The sequence below is a fragment of the Semicossyphus pulcher genome, unplaced genomic scaffold (genome assembly GCF_022749685.1).
Source record: "Semicossyphus pulcher isolate SPU_LCO1_2020_fin unplaced genomic scaffold, fSemPul1.0.p SCAF_15, whole genome shotgun sequence".
NCBI classification, from domain to species: domain Eukaryota; kingdom Metazoa; phylum Chordata; class Actinopteri; order Labriformes; family Labridae; genus Semicossyphus; species Semicossyphus pulcher.
The window spans coordinates 9,767,467-9,787,884 of record NW_027211659.1 but is presented as its reverse complement, the minus strand read 5'-3'; the positions used below and the strand labels follow the sequence as shown (position 1 = coordinate 9,787,884).

Sequence of the window (20,418 nt, the reverse complement as noted above, 5' to 3'; positions counted from 1 at the left end):
TTAAACCTGTATCTTGCATTTCCCTCAGGTCAAGCTGATGCCTCCGGCTCCCAACGACGACCTGGCATCCCTCAGCGAGCTGACAGACAGCAGCCTGCTGTACGAGATGCAAAAGCGCTTCGGCAACGACCAAATCTACGTAAGACTCAAGCGCCCTTGTGACACTAAAAAAGAGATTCCATCAAACAGGCACAACATCCCAAAACACACACCAAACACAGAGAAATACAAACACTTGTTCTCTTTGGGGCATAACTGGGCCACTGCAGTGCTTTGTTTGTAGAGGGGTGTTGTTTATGGTCACATCACACGTTCTTTTAACCCACAAGCGCTGCAGTGGGTTTCCTTCCAGCATACATTTAATGTTCCTCCAGTGTAAACATCACAAACGGTGCATCACAAATACTGTACCTCCTGAATACTGTTGTGCTATTACTATTCACCGTATATCTTTTGATCTCTCGACTACTGACTGCTTTTACATGGAATGGCTGGTGGTGAATAGTCGGTGTTAGTCTCAGTAGTCCAATGTGTGTTTGTGAGCTTAATCCCTTCCTGTCTTGCATTCTGACTGCTGCAGCTGGCTTGTCTAAGAGTGGTAGCTCTTAAACGTACATACTTACACTGGTGACAATCGCAAAATCAATACCATTTAGATCGATTGGAAAGATAAATCTATACCTATATTCAGGAGTGAAATACCCTCATCTCTAACAATGGGTCCATTTTATTCTCCTGTCATTTGCTCCTTTCCTCTAAAACTGTAGCCTGGCCCGTTCCTCTCCATGGGGACCGAGCTCTATAAAGACTGGAACCAGATCAATGTGGAGCTATCTGCACTCACTTCTCTGTAAGAGGCAGTAATAGTCGGTTATTATGGAAGCCCAGATGGGCGACAGACAGTAGGGTTAGCCACAGCGGGGGGGGGACACAGATAAGGGGATGACAATGAAAGGAAGTAGATCGGTGGATGAAGAAAAGAGGGATGGTTAGACTTCAGAATAATGAGAGGCGGGTTTGAGGTACAGTCCATTTGGACGACGAAGTGATGAAAAGAAAGGACGATATGTGAGAAAAGTACAGTTATCATGAGGATCTCATCTCATTTTGTATAAGTTCTCTGTCATGAAGTTGCGCCTGATACAGTCATGCTTTTTACTCTATTCTGTGTGTAGCATTTCAAAATAAAGCCAGGTAAGCATAAAAAAGGCTTTATATGTACATGTTATAACATAGTATGATCTCTCCAAAAAAACACTTAGAAACATCCCATAAAAAGTAAGAAAATGTTACCAAATGATTGTATTTACTTATTCACCTTCTTCTTCCAATACCTACCATAAATCTGGAATATAAGTTGCACTGGAATTAAAGACGTAGGCCGTTTTTGGGGGTATCACAGAGGGAAAAAGGTTTTCGAAAGCTATTTATGAATTAAAAAAAGTGTACACAAGATATTTCAACAGTACTTCAGTTTATTTTCATTTAAAACGCATTCAAAACACACACAAATTACAGCCTACCATCTGTTTTCTCCATGCCGAGTTTGCAATCCTGCTAGCTACCTGTGCTGTAGCTAGCGGCAGCTGGCAGCCTACGGTAACGTTGATTGCTGTGAGGGTGGCGCCTGCAATGGCGGTCATGAAGGTGCATGTCCGTGAAGAAGCGTTAGCAACAGTCATGTTAGTTTTCCTCGCTTAAAACAGCGAGGAAAACATGAAACAGCACTGCGGCATATTGTAAATAAGAGACATCGTAGCGTGGACCCTGAAACAGTTTGAGACATGCAGAGGTGTGACATCACCACATAACAACCAACAACTGTAGCTAGATTATAGCACCATCATCTGTGTAAAATACCATAACACAATAACGTACTGTATGTGTTTGCATTTTATACTGGTCGCACCGGTATATAGAACACAGCCCACTTTTTTGATGAAAATAAATGTATCAATAGTGCGTCTTATACACCAGATTTTACGGTAAGTGCCTGACCAAATGTACAGAATAAAGGCCATTTCAAGAAAGAGGTGAAAAAGGCAGCGATATGGTGAAGGACAGTAATTGGGGGAGGACAAAGGCAGCGAACGCTCCATATGCTCCCAGCAGGGTGGTCAGAGACGGGGCTTTGATGAGTGGTCTGCCGCCTTCTGCCAGGAGAGAAGGACCAGTGTACCGCTAAACCCCCGAGGAGAGTGGCAAGGAGCGAGCATATCACAGGATTAAACAACCGTTATCGGGGAGGTGGCACACTCAGCTAAAACACAAAACTTATCGTGTGATTTTTCCTCTGTGTCCTCAAGCAGTGGGAATTTGTTCAAGTCATTAACCTTGCGCCGGGGCCCGAGGACAGAGCAGCGTGTTAGAGAATGTTAGCAATGTCTGCGCTCTCCCAGGGGGACGCTGTGTTAGCTTCAAACAGCCTCCGGGACTCTTTGTGAGGAACTAGCAGTTTAGTGGAAAGGGTCAGAAATTGGTTATTTTTACCTAAGTGGCCTCGGGGGGGTTTGTGTGTAGGAGGGCAGATCTGGTGTTCTTATTGGAGAAAGGTCATTACTGAGGTTATCTTTGGAGGTGCCTTCTTGACCTTTATCTACCATGAGATTACCATGTTCTTATGGTAATGGAGATTGCCACCACCATGAATACTGATGTCAAGGAAAAGTGCATGGCAGCATTTGCAGTTTCAGGTCAATGTTAGCTTGAGGCAATTTGTAAGTAATTAACCCAGCTTCAGCATGTTTGTGTGTCAAAACGGTCCATCGCAGCAGAACTTCTCTCAACCCAGTTAGAGAGCATTAGTTCATTCAGGTGTGTTTTCTCCTTCTGTTTTCTAGACTTACATCGGACACATCCTTCTGCTGGTTAATCCAAACAAAGAACTGCCCATCTACTCCACTTTGGTAAGCATGTATCTCAGTTTCCACTCTTTAATGTAGGCTATCAATGTGCCTGTGATCCAAGCTTGTAACATGTATCATGTATTTTCTTTACATACAAAATCATACAATAAAAAAGGCGTGCATGAACAGATGAAATGGACCTTGTGGTTGATAAATAATGCAGTCTTCCTGTCAGTGATACATTGCACAAGGCTGACTCTGCATCAGGAAGGGAGGAGAGGGATCCAGTTTAGTTAGCACACACACACACACACACACACACACTCACACAGACTTTATCTCTTCTATAAAGAATTTAAGTGTAAAAACATGACCTTTATTGGTGAAAAAGCAGCAGCTAAACGAGCCTGTCAGTGACAGACTCACATGCCTGTGTGCGCCTGTCACCTCATTTTAATAGTCATTTTGAAATAGCTGATTTAATGCCAGCTTAGCGCTTGCCCGTGTGGACCCAGGAGGGGTTGGATGGATGAGGAGACGTCTTCTCCTGCCATGACAGAATGAAGCCAAACCCCCTCTGGCTGTTCCAGTCCCGCCTGAGTCTGGATGCACTCCAGGCATCCACACCCAGCTGAGAGAGTGTGTGGAGGAGCAGGGAGGAGCCAAGTGTGTGAAGGACATATGTCACAACATGTGTGATCTGCTGGCCGTCTGTCACCCCCCTCTGGTCTGGTGGGCCACAACCTATCCTCCCTCTTTTTTTCACAGCCACAAATACAGCACTGACACACACCTGCTGGACTGGTTACAGAGAGAGCTGAGACACCTCAGTCATCTCATAGTTCAGTTGGGGGTTCACTGTCTGATACGCTGGCTATGAGTTTAAACTTGGCTGTTTAAAATTTCCTTTTCATTCCTCCTCTGGCATAAATGTTTTAACAACTGTGTCTTCAGAATCCCTTTTTAACTTTCTTCGTTCATTCTTTAAAAAAAAAAAAAAATTCTTGTAAGGTTTTAGTGCAAACGGTTCTTTGACAAGCACATCTTTATTTATTTCATATTAAATTGAGACATAAAATGCCTTTTTTATAAAGATATGGAAGCAGGGATCTGTCTGAGTAACATCCTCCAGACATCTCCGTTAGTTAAAAGTTCAGTTCTTCCCTATTAAGCTGCATGTTCCCTGTTGGCTGTTTTGTGTTGCAGTACAATGTGCCACTTTATCTATTTGTCGCATGTCGAACTAGGGATGGGTCATTAATTTAGAATATTTGAATAGTCATTAATTTATTTTAAAAAATGCAAAGTTCAAGTGACTATCGTCTCATCTTATAAATATATAGTGTTCCATTGTTACCGCTGCCTTGTTGTGATGCAGTACTACCTCCAGACGGTGGCTGTAGCGCATCTGAAAGCCGCCATGAAGTAACAAAGGAAGAAAAAAGTATACGGGGCTGGTAAAGTGAGTGTGGCGCTGTGAGGTCTAGCACCGGAGAAATATGCGGCCTGTCTCAGCTGAATGGAGCACCCTTCGTTAAGGTGAAGGGATGAAATACAGCGCAGAGCTTTGAGTCAAATTCCCTTAATTCCGACGGAGACCAGAAATTTGCGTAACCATGGTTTCATGCCACACAAATAATTAAAGCTACGTACGTGCGATCTTTGAAGAATTGTCAAATAGTTCCCAGTGAACAGTATGTTTGCTTGAAATGCCGATCCCACAGCCCTGTAAGGATGCACCTAGAGAGATTCTGGGTTTCTGTATTTCGGTTTTACTCTGGCATGGTCTAGTACTGAGCTAAATCCAAAAGATGACAGCTTCTGTTATCACTTTAAAGGTTTCTTTGTCACTTTGGGTTACATGCTTGGACTGAGAGGTAAAGCACACCTTGTTCGTGAGCTGGACACACAAACTAACACAGTTAAGGAAAGTTATACCCAGCCAGCATTGTGTCACAGCTTTGTTGAAACTTTATCCTCTGTGTTGCTCAGCCAGTCTGCGTGTCCATGTTACATAACCAAACTCTACCTGCCTTTTTTTCTCACAGGTGAGTCAGCTGTACCTGAGCTCCACGGGTCGTCTGTGCTCCTCTCTACCGCCTCACATCTTCTCCTCGGCGGAGCGAGCGTACCACATGATGCTGCAGGAGAGACGCCCGCAGTGTTTCATCTTAAGGTGCAGCCTCCTCCTTCACACGCTCGCTCTCACAAACACTGAACTCTTAGACAAAAATATCAACTGAGCGGAAAAAATGTGTGAATAAAAAATGGTTCGGCTGGCCACCTGGTTCGTTCGCACCCCTCTTCCACGCACCTGTTCAGCACTCCCTGAGAGATTAATAGCTCTCAGCCTGAGCTGGGCTGTAGACCTGAGCGTTCACACAGAGATGGAGGTGCGGTGGGAGCGCTGCAGCGTCTCGCTCTTTGTCCTCGGCTGGACGGAGGCAGCTCCCTGATTGCAATTAAATCCCGTTCCGGCTCTCCGGTGACATTCCTGCTGAGTTGTAACCAATCTGGCAGAGAGTAAATGCTACCCGGCCACAGGCTATCCATCTCCCTCACATACACACACAAACAAACACACATGCACAGGCGGGGATGTAATATGCATTCTCATGTAAACACACGCTCTCTCCTCCTTCATGTATTCTTCCCCTTCTGCACTTTATCTTGCCTTTTCTTGTTTTTCTTTCGCTCAGGCTTCCTGTTCCTCTTCATATCTCCACACACATGCACAAACACATGCACTCAAACACTCCTTCACGTTTACAGGCAATCAGAGGCCATCATCCCCCGAGGCCAGTGCTCTAACAAAATGCCCTTGAAATCTAATAAAACTGGTAAATGAAAAGCATTGGACTTCACACTCAGCAAGGCTGTAGGAAATACAGCAGCACACATACACGCAGACAAACGCGGCACAGCACACTGCGGTCATTAGTAAGGGCTTCTGACCTTCTGAAGCCATCTGCTTGGTGTTACTATTCTGTTCTCAACTCTCTGCATGTCGGTGAGTGTCGGAGCGTGCACTGTAGAGAAACCTTATGTCAGATTTAATATCAACACAACGGCAAATTAAAAAACAGGCCTCCGGTGCCAGAGAAGTTGTCACAGTAACAGCGTGTGGAAAACGGTGGTCAATTGAAGAACATTACTTTTATTACAAAGAAGGTCTCGTTTGTGGCGAGGGGGGGGTGGGTGGAGGCATGTAGCTGGGGTGACAGATGTGGGGAAACACCCTGATGACTAATGCATAACTGCAGTTCCTCTGTGACACATCCAGAGAGACATTACCCACACAGACGCTGGATTTTTGTCAACTTTATTTTTTGCAATTTTAGCTCTGCAGTCTTTTAAGATTTAATAGCCAGACGATAGTCTGGAGCCCCCGGCTGTGTTCAGACGGATCAAGTAGGCATTTTCAAAGTTACAGTCATTAGTATGACAACCCCCGTTGTGTCTTACTCCAGGCCATTGCACAAGTGGAATGATTACAGCACGCAACACCTGTTTCAAATGGGCAGTTGTTTTAGAGGGCTGCACGGTGGTGCAGTGGTAAGCACTGTTGTCTCACAGCTAGAAGGTTCCCAATTCGAACCCCGGTTTAGAGGAAGGGGGCCTTTCTGCGTGGAGTTTGCATGTTTTCCCCGGGCATGGTATTCCAGCTTTCTCCCACAGTCCAAAGGCATGCTTGTTAGGTTAACTGGTGACTCTAAATTGCCCGTATGTGTAAATGAATGACTGGCGATCAGTCCAGGGTGTACAGCTGAGATCAGCTCCAGCCCCCCCAGGACGCTGAACAGGAGAAGCTGTATAGTGGATGGATGGATGGATGGATATTGTTTTAGAACATACTCGACAAATTGTGACATCCTATATGTTTAAGATATAGAAAGTTAGAGACAATAACAGCATGTCAAACAATAGCCTCGTCTTAAATCTTTATTTTTCTGTCTCTCTAGTGGTGAAAGTGGTTCTGGGAAAACAGAGGCCTGCAAGCACATAGTGAGACACCTGACAGCCCGCTCCAGCCCCAAAGGATTCGCGTTGGAGTCCAGAATGAAACACGTAAGTCGGCCGTTGGATAGGATGTCCTGGAAGCTTATATCACTAAGGAGCATCTGACATTCTCATGCCCTTAGGAAGGCTAAATGCTAGAAACAAATGTTATAGTATTTCCAGCTGTTTTTCATTCTTAATTTCCATGCTCTACCCAATCAGTCCTCATCGAGACATACACAGGAAGCCTTGTGTTCTTCAAAGCAAGTCAAATACTGAATCCCCTGTGCATATTGTTCTGATATCCATGATCAAAAAATCAGATAGCACACAGTGTACTGAAAGTGTTCGTAGCTGTGTGAATGTACCCTGCTGTTTCTCTGCTGGGGGAGAGAATAGACGTATGGATTAGGAAATCAAAGTAAGGGGCCTTTACTGCTGGTCTTCCCTCTCCTCAGTAGCTGGTTATTTGTCAAAGGCATCATTCAAGCACTCATGCACTGTGTTTGCTTATCAGATCCATTTAGGTGACTCTTTCTCTCATGATGCTGTTTTATTCGGACAGAACCATTTCAAAAGAGAAGATTGTTTTGAACGAGGGCTTTTTCTTTCTCATATTTTATAGTCTAATGAAGAAGCATTGATGAAAAAAAACACTGTTTCAAAAAATCCACATTATCGTAAATGTCCAGTAAGCCAGGAGAGGCTACAATAATAGATTAGATTATCCATAAAACATTATGTAGAAGCACAAACTGACACAATCCATGTTTAAACAAAGGTCAGGATTCAGTGTCCTCCCTCGTGCTGTTCAAATAAAAGAGATAGAAAGTAAAGAAAATCTGTCATTTAGGTCATCAATTATCTTACTTCCTCTTGTTGTATTGTTCCTGTTCCTGTAGTGGTGTCTCACATTGTGACATGTTCCTGGTGCTCTACACATGGCTCCCCTGCCCTATGCTCAGTCTATCAGTCGGTTAACAAAGCGGTGCGTAGCCTCGTAGTAAAAGAGCGCTGCTCTGATGAAGTCATCGTTATGTAGTCGATAACTGGGTCAGCACCCTCTCTGATCATCCTAGGACACTTACTATCCACATAATGGATGCATATTGACATCTAGTGGTTGACAGTGGAATGTGAGAATGTGAGTTTGTTAGAAATCTGTATAGAAGAAACACTGGGGGGGGGGGGGGGGGGGGGGTTATAAAGAAAGGCACATATAGTCTGAAAGAAAGCAAGCCTCAAAGAGATCCAAATTAACTGGTTGCTTTTGTTTGATAAATGACGCAGGTTAACTGTATTCTGGAGGCCTTCGGACACGCGAAGACCACGAGGAACAACAACTCAAGCCGCTTTATCAAGCTGTTGACCGTCCAATACTGTGAGAAGAGGAGGACACTGCTCAGAGGTAACCCACGCTTCTGCCAATACAGCAATCAGTGTGAGCTGTGTGTTTGGTAGTAGAATTTACTTTCACTTTGTGTTGTCTTTATTCAACAAAAAAGACAGCAGCAGGATATAAAGTACTTGATTCCTCATAATGTTGATATTGTGCTTCAGTTTTTCTGTACTGTAATAAAACATTTCCTTATTTTTTTTCTTAATTCCACATATGTTTATTCCACAATATTTATAGATAATGTAACTGTGCAAATAGTCATTGTTTTCACAGTCTCAGTTGCTTATTTCGTTATTGTAGTGCTGGGACAATCAACATAAAATTCACAATACATTTAAGGCCCAGTTCTATTCAATGATAGAGCTCAGGTGCACTGTACTGACACACCAGCAGGGGGCAGTAAAAGCCCATGAATCTCCTCTTACAGTGCATCTATCTGCTACAAGCCTGCTCACCTCATTTCACCCCAGTTCATTTGATCCCTCAGCGCTGACCAATAAACAGACTCAACAGATTGAGTGTTTAGTTCTGCTACCATCAGCACTGTTGAAATGTCATTTACACACCTTTTATTGAAGCATAAAACAAATCTGATGTTTCAGCCCGTCTGTACACGTACATGCTGGAGAAGTCTCATCTGGTCCACCTGCCTCCTCAGCAACACAGCTTCAGCATCTTCTATCTGATGGCTGAAGGCATGTCGGCTGAGGAGCTCAGCGCACTTTACCTTAACAATGTCCTGGCTCATAGGTACGTGCAGTCAGCTCCTGTATGTAAATGCATCGGTCAGAAAATCACTGGTGAAAGTAGAGTATAGCTAAATGCTAATTATTACCTTTGTTTGTGCATCTGTGAACCTGAGTCCCTTACTTGGATCTGATTTGTTTTTGTGTTGCTCTTCTCTACTCATGCGTGTTCCTACTAGAGTGACTGTGAGTTACTCTGACTGTACTGTTAGCCACTTTATGCCACCAGTGTGATAACCACTGACCTGAATCGGTCTGTTTGGAGCTCCAGAAGCACGCGAGCACCCCCGGCTTCACACCAACCCATTGTGTCTCTGTGTGTCTTTGTTGCAGATATAAAACTTAGCTTGCCCTCTCATCTCCCTCCCGATCGCAGCTCACCATGAAGTGAAAGGGTCTTTATGTAATTCTGCACAAAACCTACCTGTTTTAGCTTTTTTCCATCTAAAGATATAACGCACATAAATCCCTGCTGAGCACTTATTTGTTTCAATGCACCTGCTTTAGTAAACAGATCATCATGAGACTCACTCTGTCCTCCCATGTTTCTACTCTCTTTTAATCTTTCTGTGTTTATTCCAGGTATCTTAGTGGAGGACTTCCAGGGGAGAAACCTCCAGTAGCTACAGCCTCTGCCCAAAGCAGGGAGCGCCTTGCTGCAGTCAAACAAGCCCTGCGAGCCCTGGGCTTCAACAAGCAGGTATTGATTGACTTCTGTTCAGCCTGTTTATTCAAAGGTTGTTGACAGCAAGGATCATTCAAAGTGTTGATGTTACAGAACCTGAAATAGCCACTTATGAGGCTATCGATGGGGTTTTTTTTGCTAGCTGGCGTCTGTAAGTGTGTCCAGAGGCTAGATCCCTCGAAGGATGCGGCCCATGGAAATTGGTCTTTCAAAGGGCTCTTACGCCCCACCCTGAGGCGGCGCTATGGATCTAACAACTATGCACGATTCAAGCCAAAAATAACCGTGTGAAACACCTTAAAACACTCAAATACGTGGGATTTATTTAAGGACAATCAAACAGCCAAATCATCAACTAAAGACCAACGAAGTGCAACATAAAATCCCTGCTGCAAGGCAGACCGGCAGTACAGCAGTCCACATTCCAGAAGCATCTCTCTTCAGATGTCATGTCTGGGGTTTTTAGGCGGCTAAGACCAGGTGCACCTCGTTGAACAATCATCTGAGAAGAGCTGGGAAGACACAACAGAAGGGGAGAATAAGACAAACAGTACAGGGAACACATACAGCTGTAACAGGGCCTTAAAGGGCCAGTGTGCTGATTTTCAACCTCAGTCCTAGCATGCTACTATGGGGAGCTAATGCCATTATGGTAGGGAAAAAAAAATGCAATTTGGCTCTGTGCCTTTGGAGGACACTCTCCGCTTCTCCAATGGGCCCTGGAAAAACCTCCGTCAGACTACGTAAAACGCGCCATCTGGCGGAGGCCAGGGAGCGTGCTAAACCACCCCTCCTCAATCTTGGACGCCCGCCTCTGATGTCATGTCTCTTTCAAAATCGTCAGGTTTGAAATGTAGACTGCAGACCCAAAGATTTTTTTAGACGATCAACCGGTATATTCTCGTCGTATTTCGGATTCCGTAACGCTCTGAGCCATTGCCTGCAGTGAAAATGCATGCTGGGTGTTGTAGAATGGGCGAAACCACGAGCTGTTTGTACAACTTTCTCCACAGCTATGGTGCCAATTTCAAATATTATTGCTTCTGTCGATTACAGATAACACCAGCTTTGACTGATAGAGGCTTTTTCCTTGAATTGCTCCTTTAAGGACACAGAGTGAACACTCACTGTTTCCATCCTAACGTCCCTGAGATACAAAATACATCATTCATCAATCGGACCTGGATGTTGCCTCATTAATACCTTGTTGATAATGACACAGCTACTAGAAATGTCCAACTCTCAGTGAGTGTGTGGATTTCTTAAAATCCTGAATTTGCACCCATTCTAATTTTTCATTATGTTAAGTGACCTAATTCAGAGGACAGGACATAGTGTTTCAGTGTCTGGTACAGTCTGTCCCGAGCACCATAAGTTGTGTTCCCAGCCCATTATCAGGTTCTATTCTTAGATTCCCAGTCAGCATCTGTCAGCAGTGAGTGACCACCATCTCACCTTTTAATCCAGCAGCAGTGAATACACACAGGCACGCGGGCTTAGGGGACAGAGGAATAGAGAGATAGATAGTGGTATTATCAAAGGGCAGTGGTGTCCACTGGATAACACGGAGCATGTAAGGGACAGAGGAAGGAGTGGGGGGGAGTTGGAGTGGAAGTGATAGACCACCCATTGGTCTCTGTCTAAGTCTAATCAAGGGACGACTCCGAGTCCAGACCCAAAGGTCAATCGTCATTAACGCTCCCCGACGTTCCTTTTCTCTCCCATTCTTCTTCCTCCTAAGTGGGGGACTCTGCCTGTGTATAGAGTGTCAGACAGAGACTAATGCTCATGTTTATCTCCCAGATATCAGCTCCAATACCCTGCCTTGAGAGAGTGCATACATATTCACACACAAGCTCACGCTCGGAGAGTCAGAGCAGTGGGAGAGGGGGTATTCCATTAGGCGTCCTCTAGTCAAGGGCAGAGAGGAAGGGAGAGGGGGACACGGAGGAAGAGGAGTGAATGAAGGGAGGCGGGAAGCGGTGTTGTAAAAATTGTCTCATTTTCTTAATGGTGTATAAACAGTTTTAAGGGTTTTGTTTTTAATACATAGAAGACTTGTTGCTCATTTCCAACAGCTAGTAATTTCATATTTTTATGTCTGTCTTCCCTTTCTCCTTCTCTCTCTTTCCCCCTCTCTCTCTCTCTTCTAGGAAGTTGACTCAGTGTTTACGCTGCTATCCGCTGTGCTCCATATCGGGGACCTGCGTTTTACTGCATTGACAGATGCCGATACGGCCTTCCCCTCTGACCTGCAGCTGCTGGAGAGAGGTCAGTGCCCGTGTCACATGACCAGGGTCACATTTCCACCTTGTGTAGAGGTGGCAATCACGGGGTGGGGAGGACGGGTGCATCCCACCCACTCATCTTGTTTACCTCATCGTCATCGCTCCTCCTCTTCTCGCTCCGCTTGGCAGCTTGCCAGCATTCGCTTAAAGCCAGACAGTCACCAGTTTGAGAAGTCTCTTTTTTTACAATAACGTAACCATGGCGATGGAAAAAAACGTCCTATACACACACTTTCCTGCCAGTACGCTCGGTGTTTTCTCTCTTTCTCAGTCTCCCTCATTATGCAACCCCTACATGTGCTCCTCCGACCCCTGACCTAATGAGGTGGTAAACAAGTGACATCAGCGCCTAAAACGGGAAACAGCCAGTCGTTGTCAGGGAGATGTGATGTCATGGCCAGTGATGTCAGCAAAAGGGGTTCTGGGTTGCTGTCACCTGCTTCTGCTGCTTGTTTATGGGCTCTGCTCAGAAATCTATTGATGACTAATTGCTGCCAGCTCCACAGATCGATTAGGCAGGAGTGATCTTCAGCGGAGCTCAGCTTGTTGAGCTGGCAGCGTGATATCATCGTCAGAACAGGAAAGAGCAGATGGGGTGGTGGGATGTTATCAGCGCTACCTTTCTGACGTGCATCATCACAGTTAATGTTTTATGCTGTTACTTTGATGGTTTTCATCCCATTACCTAATTGTTCTGCCTGTTTCTCTCTGTCTCTCTCCTCTTCTGCACAGTCGCTGGAATGCTGCAGGTGTGCTCCAATGACTTAAGCACCGCCCTCACCTCTGACGTTCAGTACTTCAAAGGTATCCACTCCCTAACATAGTAGTATTTTCAGCTTGTCACATCCATAGACAAATATAGCCTAAACATCTCTATCGCCCCCTGCTGACTGGCTGCAGTATAGGTCATAAAGCCCGCCTCCTCCATGTTAACAGATGGGACATGAGTCAAACTATAAAATCAAAATACACGCCAAATACATTTTTCATTTATGTCCAAGTGTTCATTTTTCTGACAAGTTTATTTTTGATTAGTCATGTGATGCTGTAAAAAGGATGATTGACAGCTCTGTTGACAAATACGGCTCCTGCAGCCGATCTGTTCCTGATTAGCTGAGTAGAGGAGAAACGTCAAGAGGAGACATTACTAAAACAATCACTACAGTCATTGAAGTTTCCATATCTATGAACGTCTGCTTTAGACCAACACAAGAAGCTGTTCTGCTGTTAAATACACCGACGTGCAGTGTGTGTTTTGGTAAAGTGGAAGTGGTTACGGCGGCTCCACCCGCCAATCTCAACTGTGCAGCTCTGCTCCTAATGACATCACTATCGCGAGATGGAAGCGCCCATCACGGGGGCTATTTTGGCTTCAATTTGTTGCCCATCTACATATACTGTCATTGGTCACAGCACTTTTCAACTGATTTATAAGGACATGTAGGGAACAATCTCAACACCATTATATGTACAGCTTTTAATGAAGTGCTGCAACATTTTTACAAGCAGCCTGTCATCTCCAGAGTTATATCCGTCTTATATGTCTTGACTTTTGAGCACTATCTTTGGGAATTAAGGCATCCCAAATCGGTAGGATTGGAAAAAGATCACACTAAGGATATGCACAAAGAAAGATTTTTAAAAGATTTTTAGAGCTTAAAAATTAGCGTGTCGCTGCTCTCTTAACTTTTATATTTAATTTACCACAAAAATCTCCATCTAGGGGTATAAAGTAAGAATCAGTTGTATTTCTAGGCGAATGTAGGAGGAAATCTCAGGGAAAATAGTGCATCAATATAAATAGTTTGTCAGGAAAGATTAGAAAACAGTACTATGAACCAAATGTTAAAGAGTAAAGTTTTTCTTATTTACAATGTCCTTTTTGTGTCAGGTGATGTGATCACTCGGCGCCACACGGTGGAGATGTCAGAGCAGTACAGAGACCAGCTCACTAAGGCCATCTATGGACGCCTCTTCAGCTATCTGATCAACAACATCAATGACTACCTACAGGGACAGGACGACAGCATTGGGTGTGTGTGTGTGTGTGTGTGTGTGTGTGTGTGTGTGTGTGTGTGTGTGTGAGTGTGTGCCTTGGGGCGTTTTAGTGTGAAACACCATTTAGATTTCCTTGGAAGTCCAGGCCGTTGATAACTGTTACCACAAGCACTACCAAAGAAGTATATCTGTCATCACACAGTCGCTCTGTGTCTGTGCCTGCTGAGCGCCAACACTGATAATGTAACATGCCACACAGTTTACTGTTTGTAATAGTTTACATTGTATGACATTCACACTCAGGCATGCACACTGAATAAGAACATACTGATCAACAGGGTCGAGATATAGAGGACACGCCCAAGGTTTATGTGGAGGTCTCACGCCAAAACTTCCACACACACACTTGTAGGTGGAGGCCACGGGATCCTTGGTGTTGTTGATGTTGTGAAGTCTTATCACATAGATAACCCACGTTCCATCTCCTGGAATGTGTTTGTGCTTTGCCTTGTTTACACACCAACCACAGAATGTAATAAATATGTCAACCACACTACTTACTCATGGCACACCCCCTTTCAGATGTGTTATTGCTCTTTCACGCACACTCATAAGCACACAAACACACACACACATATTAGGGTGACGCAAGCATGAAAACAAGATCTCATGTTGATATTGTAGTAAAAGAGGTGTTAAGTAAACAATATGCTCTTAATCTGTTCATTCATATCAGGGATCCTGCCTTGGAAATTGGGATCTTGGACATCTTTGGGTTCGAAGAATTTCAGAGGAATGGCTACGAGCAGGTGGGAGATGACTTACTGTTATTAGTATCAGTCAGCCTTTCCCTCTAACAAGAAAGGAAAACCACATGAATGCTGTTTTCCACTTCCCTTCCAGCTGACGATTTTTCTCGCCAAATACATTTATGACTTCCTCTAATTAAGGTTATTGGCTCAGAGGGCCCAAATCTCTCTGAATAGCACGCAGTAATGTAGTTTCAAACACATCTTAATCTAATTGCTAAAATATTTGGGACTGTTTTCTATTTTAGAGCAGATATTTTCGTCTGTAATTGTAATGAATGAGGTGAGGTCTGCGGCTGACTGTGGCGTGACTCTCAGCTGTCCTCGAATGAACTGACACAATGACTGCCTGTGTGTGAGAAGCCAGAGTCTAGCTTCAATCCAGCGCGCGCGTGTGTGTGCGTGTGTTTCTGTTTGTTTGTCTTATTTTTACAAAATGATTTTAATTGGCAGTATGATTTAATTTTGGTTCCAGAGGTCACATTACAAGTCATTATCGATTCTTTGTTCAAGATCAAATCAAAGTTCTGAAGTTGCCCCCAAATGTCAGTTTGTTTTTGTGTAATGGCAGCACTGTTGACACAATCTCAATAACAAGCATGTAATAGTGCTCAATACGCAACACTCTACAACGATTTAGCCTCTGGAGACAACGATGAACGTGCCGGGCGTGTAGCCAGCGGTTAGCGATAAACAACTTCCAGTCAGGACTTCCTTTTCCGCGTGCTGCATTGTTTCCAGAAAAAGAAACTGTTTTTCTTGTGATTTACTTTAATTAACGGGTCTTAGCTTTGCTGAAATAACATCATGATGCTGATTAGTAAAATTAAAAAGGAAGCTTTGTCAGGTTTGTCCTCAAGAGGAGAAGAAATCTACCTTTAAAATGCTCGTTTGTTGAACGAAGGTCAGATCAATCATTTCTGACGCATTCGATGAAGTCGGGAAATCTGAACGCTGAATGGCTTTCGTGACACAGCAGCAAAGGAATTTGTCTCAAGTTTCATTTTTAGATCTGGAGCAGATTGTTAGCTGTTAGCATGCAGATGTCTGTTTATAGAGATTAATAAGAAGCTAAATCATCATCAGATCACGCTGATGGGAGCCGGGATGTCATTACGGCGGATTGTGTTCCACCTGCTTTTGCTCTCCACGCGGACTGTTTTTCCTGCATACGCCGCAGCCTGCTGATACGTGATTGGTCAATATTACTTGAACTACAAGGGCAGTACAAACAGAAACCAGAACACTTGCCATCTTTAAAATCCACTTCCCTGCCTACGGATTCTACATGTGTATGTAGGATCTGTAAATAGAGATTCCTTGGATCAGCACACCAAAAGCTCCTTCCTCTTAGAGATGTTTTGAAACCCTGCTTCGAATGAAGATCGGACAGTTTGATGCAGTTTAACCTTCATAGCATCACACAACTGCTGCATGTGACCGCATTGCAATGAAGTAGAGCAGGAGCCTTGATTTAGTTTGTTTCCCCTCCTTGTGTCTTTTAATGTTTACACAGATGGATCAGAGTGTCTGTAATGCTTTGCTGTTTTCACTTTGTCAGTATGTGTTTATTACATCGCACAGTGTACAGGGTACAACATGTGCCGCTCCACAGAGCTCACCTGTTATTGCCTGTAAATCTGTCATGTGCTCATCAAGCATGCACTCTTAATAGACTATACCATTGTAGTACCAGAAGGGATCAGGCAGACAAGTCTGTATATTACAATGTGTGTGTGTTTGTGTGTGTGTTAGGTGTCTTAGGGTGTAATTCATAGTACTCAAGGGGCTAAGCACTTACTCCTTCGACTCAGAGCTCACGTTCCCTCCCTGTGGAGCTCCCGATCCCCTCCTAGCTTTTATAAGGCCACTGTGTGTTTGTCTCTGCTTGTCGTGCAAGTGTCTGACTTAAGTCTGCATGTGTGGTGGAAGCGAAGGATTTTATGACCTTTCCTCTTGAGGTCACAGAAAGGACAAAAGCAAGTGTGAGAGCAAAAGAAAGCAGGGGGGCCAACAAGACGGGGGGGGGAAAGTGGAGACGGGCGGCGGCATCGCTCGTCTCTCTCCCTTCAGACATCCTCTCCGTTGTCCTACCACCCACAGCAAAAAGAAGTTGAAGAGCGTTTGACAAACATGATATTCTCTTACAGTATATGTGCCACATCTGTGAAAAAACAAGCCCTCACACTCTTGACATGTTTGTACACACATGGATACACACACATACACGCAGACACGCTCACAGACACACCTCACATGCGCAGCGTGATCGGGGTCATTAGCGCTTGTTAATTAGAGCTGTGTTTGTCAGGGGTGTGTTGTACCTGCTCAGCGCTTTGCTAATGAGCTAACTCAATCAACCACCTGCTGGGACTAAGCCTTTAATGTACTAGACAAGCTTGAAGACGATGAACAGACAAACACTTAGGAAAGAAAAACAGGACTGCAGCCGAGACAGAACAACACACATTATGATCAGGGTTTCTCAATCAGAGGAATATGGGTCACAATAACACGACAACCCATTTTATATGAACATTCAGTAACTGGTTAAATCTTTTGAATATCATTACCCCAAAGCGAGCGACTGTAAGGCTTTATTTGAGCACTGAAAATGTTCATGTAAGATGCAATACATGAACTTAGAGTACAAAGACTAGAGGCTTCAGATCCTGGGTTGAAAACAGGGACACCCCTCACAAGTACAAGTGTGACAGGTTCATCCCTCGACTACAGCACTGTAAGACTTTTTTTTTGTTTTGCGCTTTGTGACACACTTGAGTTCAGGAGAAGTTTAAACAGGCCTCGCTGCTTCACTCTGATGTCCTGTGTTGTTTCACCTCATCTTCTACGTTTCTGCTCATTACATCAATGTGACAAGTCACACTTGAGGCTTCCCTCCATCGCTCCACACACACTAAAGCAGCAGACAAACAAACCCATTTTTATCGTCTCCTCCCTGTGCTGTGATTGGACGACTGCTGGGTTAGGAAGAGTTCATGTGTCTCAGCAGGAACACTTTGTCCATATTATAGCAGGATCAGAAAAAAGGCACCACATAGGGACATGCATTACTTTGTATCATGCATGAGGCATCCCTATTGACTCTTCTCTTGATTTCCGGGTCAGGCGTCTTATATGAGTAGTCACTTCATTCATGCCCCATTGACTCCCCTGTCGGTGCCCACAGCGGGTGTGTTTGAGGTCACCTTTGTGTGTGTGAAAAACGAACGTACACCACTATGCCTCTAAAGAGGAGCTTCATGCCGTGTGCGCTGAAGTGTGTGTTTACAGCTTGATGTTTGTGTCTAAGTGTGTGTGCTGTTTGCATTCCAGCTGTGCGTGAACATGACCAACGAGCGGCTGAGGCAGTTCGTCTCTGAGGTGCTATTCCAGCAGGAGCAGGCCGAGTGTCTGCAGGAGGGCATCGCCATGGAGACCCCGCGCTCCCACTGCAACCAGCCAACCGTTTTGGACTTCTTTCTTCAGGTGCTGTGCGCTGCTGGTTTAATCTAACTTTTACTAGGAGGACTGGTGGTAGCCCAGTGGTTATTTTGTGCAATGAACCCATGTTGCATAAAAACACTTTTCCCCTCTGCTTCCTGTCTGTCTCTATCATTTCTTTCAATAATGTAAAAGAAAATGTTTGTGTTTGTTCTCCCTCCAGAAGCCTCAGGGGCTGCTGTGCGTGTTAGACGAGGAGAGCCAGAGTCTGCGGCCAGCAGAGCAGAACCTGTACAAGAGGCTGTCAACCCAGCTCGACTCCATTCCCACTCACGGCCTCTCTCTAACAACTAAAGACGGCAACGGAAACCCCCCACCCAAAGACCAAGGCCCAGCCTTCACCGTCAGCCACTATGCCGGACAGGTCTGTCTGTATTAGGTGTTTATACAGCACATAGAGGCAACAGGGGCGAACAGTATAACATGAAATCTATCACCCTCTGCTGAGTGCTTGTCTTTTCACCACGTTTTGCACCACACCTATAATTCATAACGGTCTCATCAACAAGCATACAGCCTGATGATGCAAGAGACAAACAGGGTTAGGGTTAACAGGATTATGCAATCAATCAATTATCAATTCCTAAATTTAATTGTCTTACCAGTAAGAAATTATTATTATATCTAAGATTTGGCCATGTGAATGTAGGCATGTAAGAAAGCTCTCTTTTCTCTACATTGGAAACCTCTTGCATTTTTTAAAGGGGACATATTTCAGCTCTGCAATCAATTTTCTATCATTCTAATGTGTTTTTGAATCACGTTGGTAAAGTTTGTTTCGTTTTAAAAATTACATACATGTTTTAAATTATTCTCCAGAGCCTTTCCTTCCTCCTGAATCGAAGCCGTTCTGCCATTCAAAGGTCAGACCTTAGCCAAGATTGGCTGACAGTATTTGGAGCGTAGCCCCTCCCCCATGTGTGCGGTCCCACTGTCTCTCCAAAGTTGTACAAAAATATGGCTGCTCTAGGATCGGTTATTCGGCCTTATATGTGCGAGCTAATCGCTAAGAGGTATCAGAATGTGAGCTGAAATCATGACAACGACTGGACTACAAGCTAGGGCAAGAAGGCAGCCTGAGGTGAATGACGGTGAATGACGATTGGTCGATTTCAGCTAAAGCAAGGTTCTATGTAGAAACCTGCAGCTGTTCTTAACAGCCCATTTCAGAGGCGACCTTTTTGAATTATTCATTCTGGAAGAACACGCAATTATGCAGTTTTCAATTTTTCACTGTGAACAATATACTCCTACTCCCATGCAAAATATGAGAATATCCATTTAAAAGATACGGCCCCTTTAAGGACACTTCTGTTGGTGAACACAAACGTGACAAAAACAGGTTTATATTCATGTGAAATCAATAGTCTACTCCTGATCAAGAGGAAAAACATTGTAAAAGTTCATGTGTCTGGTGAAAGCATGCTTTTTGCAGGGGAAAGTTGCAAACTTTGTTTACACACTGACTATGATTTGTTTTTCCACCAGATTTCTTATGACCTCACCGGATCCCTCACAAGAAACAAGGACTCCCTTCCTCAGAATCTCTTGTTTACGATGAAGTGTAAGTACCCCATGAATAACACCCGTATGAGCACATTGTGGCGTCAGAGCACACTTGATCACAAAGATGCACTCTTGTCTAAACCAACAGTGCACAAAACCGCTCTTTGTCTAAGTGTGGTTCTGTTTGTATGTGTGTGTTTCATCACATATGCAGCAGACAGCCCCGTCTGTGTGTATATTGTCTATAGAAGGTGCCAGATGTGGGGTGTTGTGGTTAGCGGCACACAGGCAGCCGTTGTGTGACTGCCAGGCTAGCGTAACGTCCAGCAGCCTAATTGCTATAATTCCCATGATGAGGTTAATCTTCTAAAGGCGAGCCCTTCACTCACACTTGGCTGTTGTCCCTCCGTCTGCCCGATGTGTCACTGCCATTCATCAGCACACATTGACACACGTACTTTGTTTCCACTTATGGATTTCATCCCCTCCTGACTTTAAAGTTTAAGCCTTAAAGCTGGAAGAGGGCAGAGGGATCCATGTAAGTCTATATGTTCAGGTGCTGGCAATGATTGCTTTAAATGAAAAGACAATTACTCCTGGAGCCGTGTGTAATTATGTCCTTAAATGAGTCCAGGACT

General features: G+C 44.3%; 1 protein-coding gene across 1 annotated transcript in view; it reads left to right on the top strand.

Annotated features, from left to right (window-relative positions):
* Positions 1-20,418, top strand: part of myo16 (myosin XVI) — an 88,802-nt gene that overhangs the window by 36,066 nt on the left and 32,318 nt on the right. Inside the window, exons 11-24 of the mRNA XM_069663175.1 lie at positions 29-139; positions 2,841-2,906; positions 4,895-5,022; positions 6,809-6,914; positions 8,136-8,253; positions 8,847-8,994; positions 9,573-9,690; positions 11,829-11,946; positions 12,696-12,767; positions 13,855-13,996; positions 14,698-14,770; positions 18,107-18,259; positions 18,438-18,638; positions 19,763-19,838. Of these exons, the coding sequence (XP_069519276.1) occupies positions 29-139; positions 2,841-2,906; positions 4,895-5,022; positions 6,809-6,914; positions 8,136-8,253; positions 8,847-8,994; positions 9,573-9,690; positions 11,829-11,946; positions 12,696-12,767; positions 13,855-13,996; positions 14,698-14,770; positions 18,107-18,259; positions 18,438-18,638; positions 19,763-19,838 (1,630 nt within the window). The remainder of the gene's footprint in view (positions 1-28; positions 140-2,840; positions 2,907-4,894; positions 5,023-6,808; positions 6,915-8,135; positions 8,254-8,846; positions 8,995-9,572; positions 9,691-11,828; positions 11,947-12,695; positions 12,768-13,854; positions 13,997-14,697; positions 14,771-18,106; positions 18,260-18,437; positions 18,639-19,762; positions 19,839-20,418) is intronic.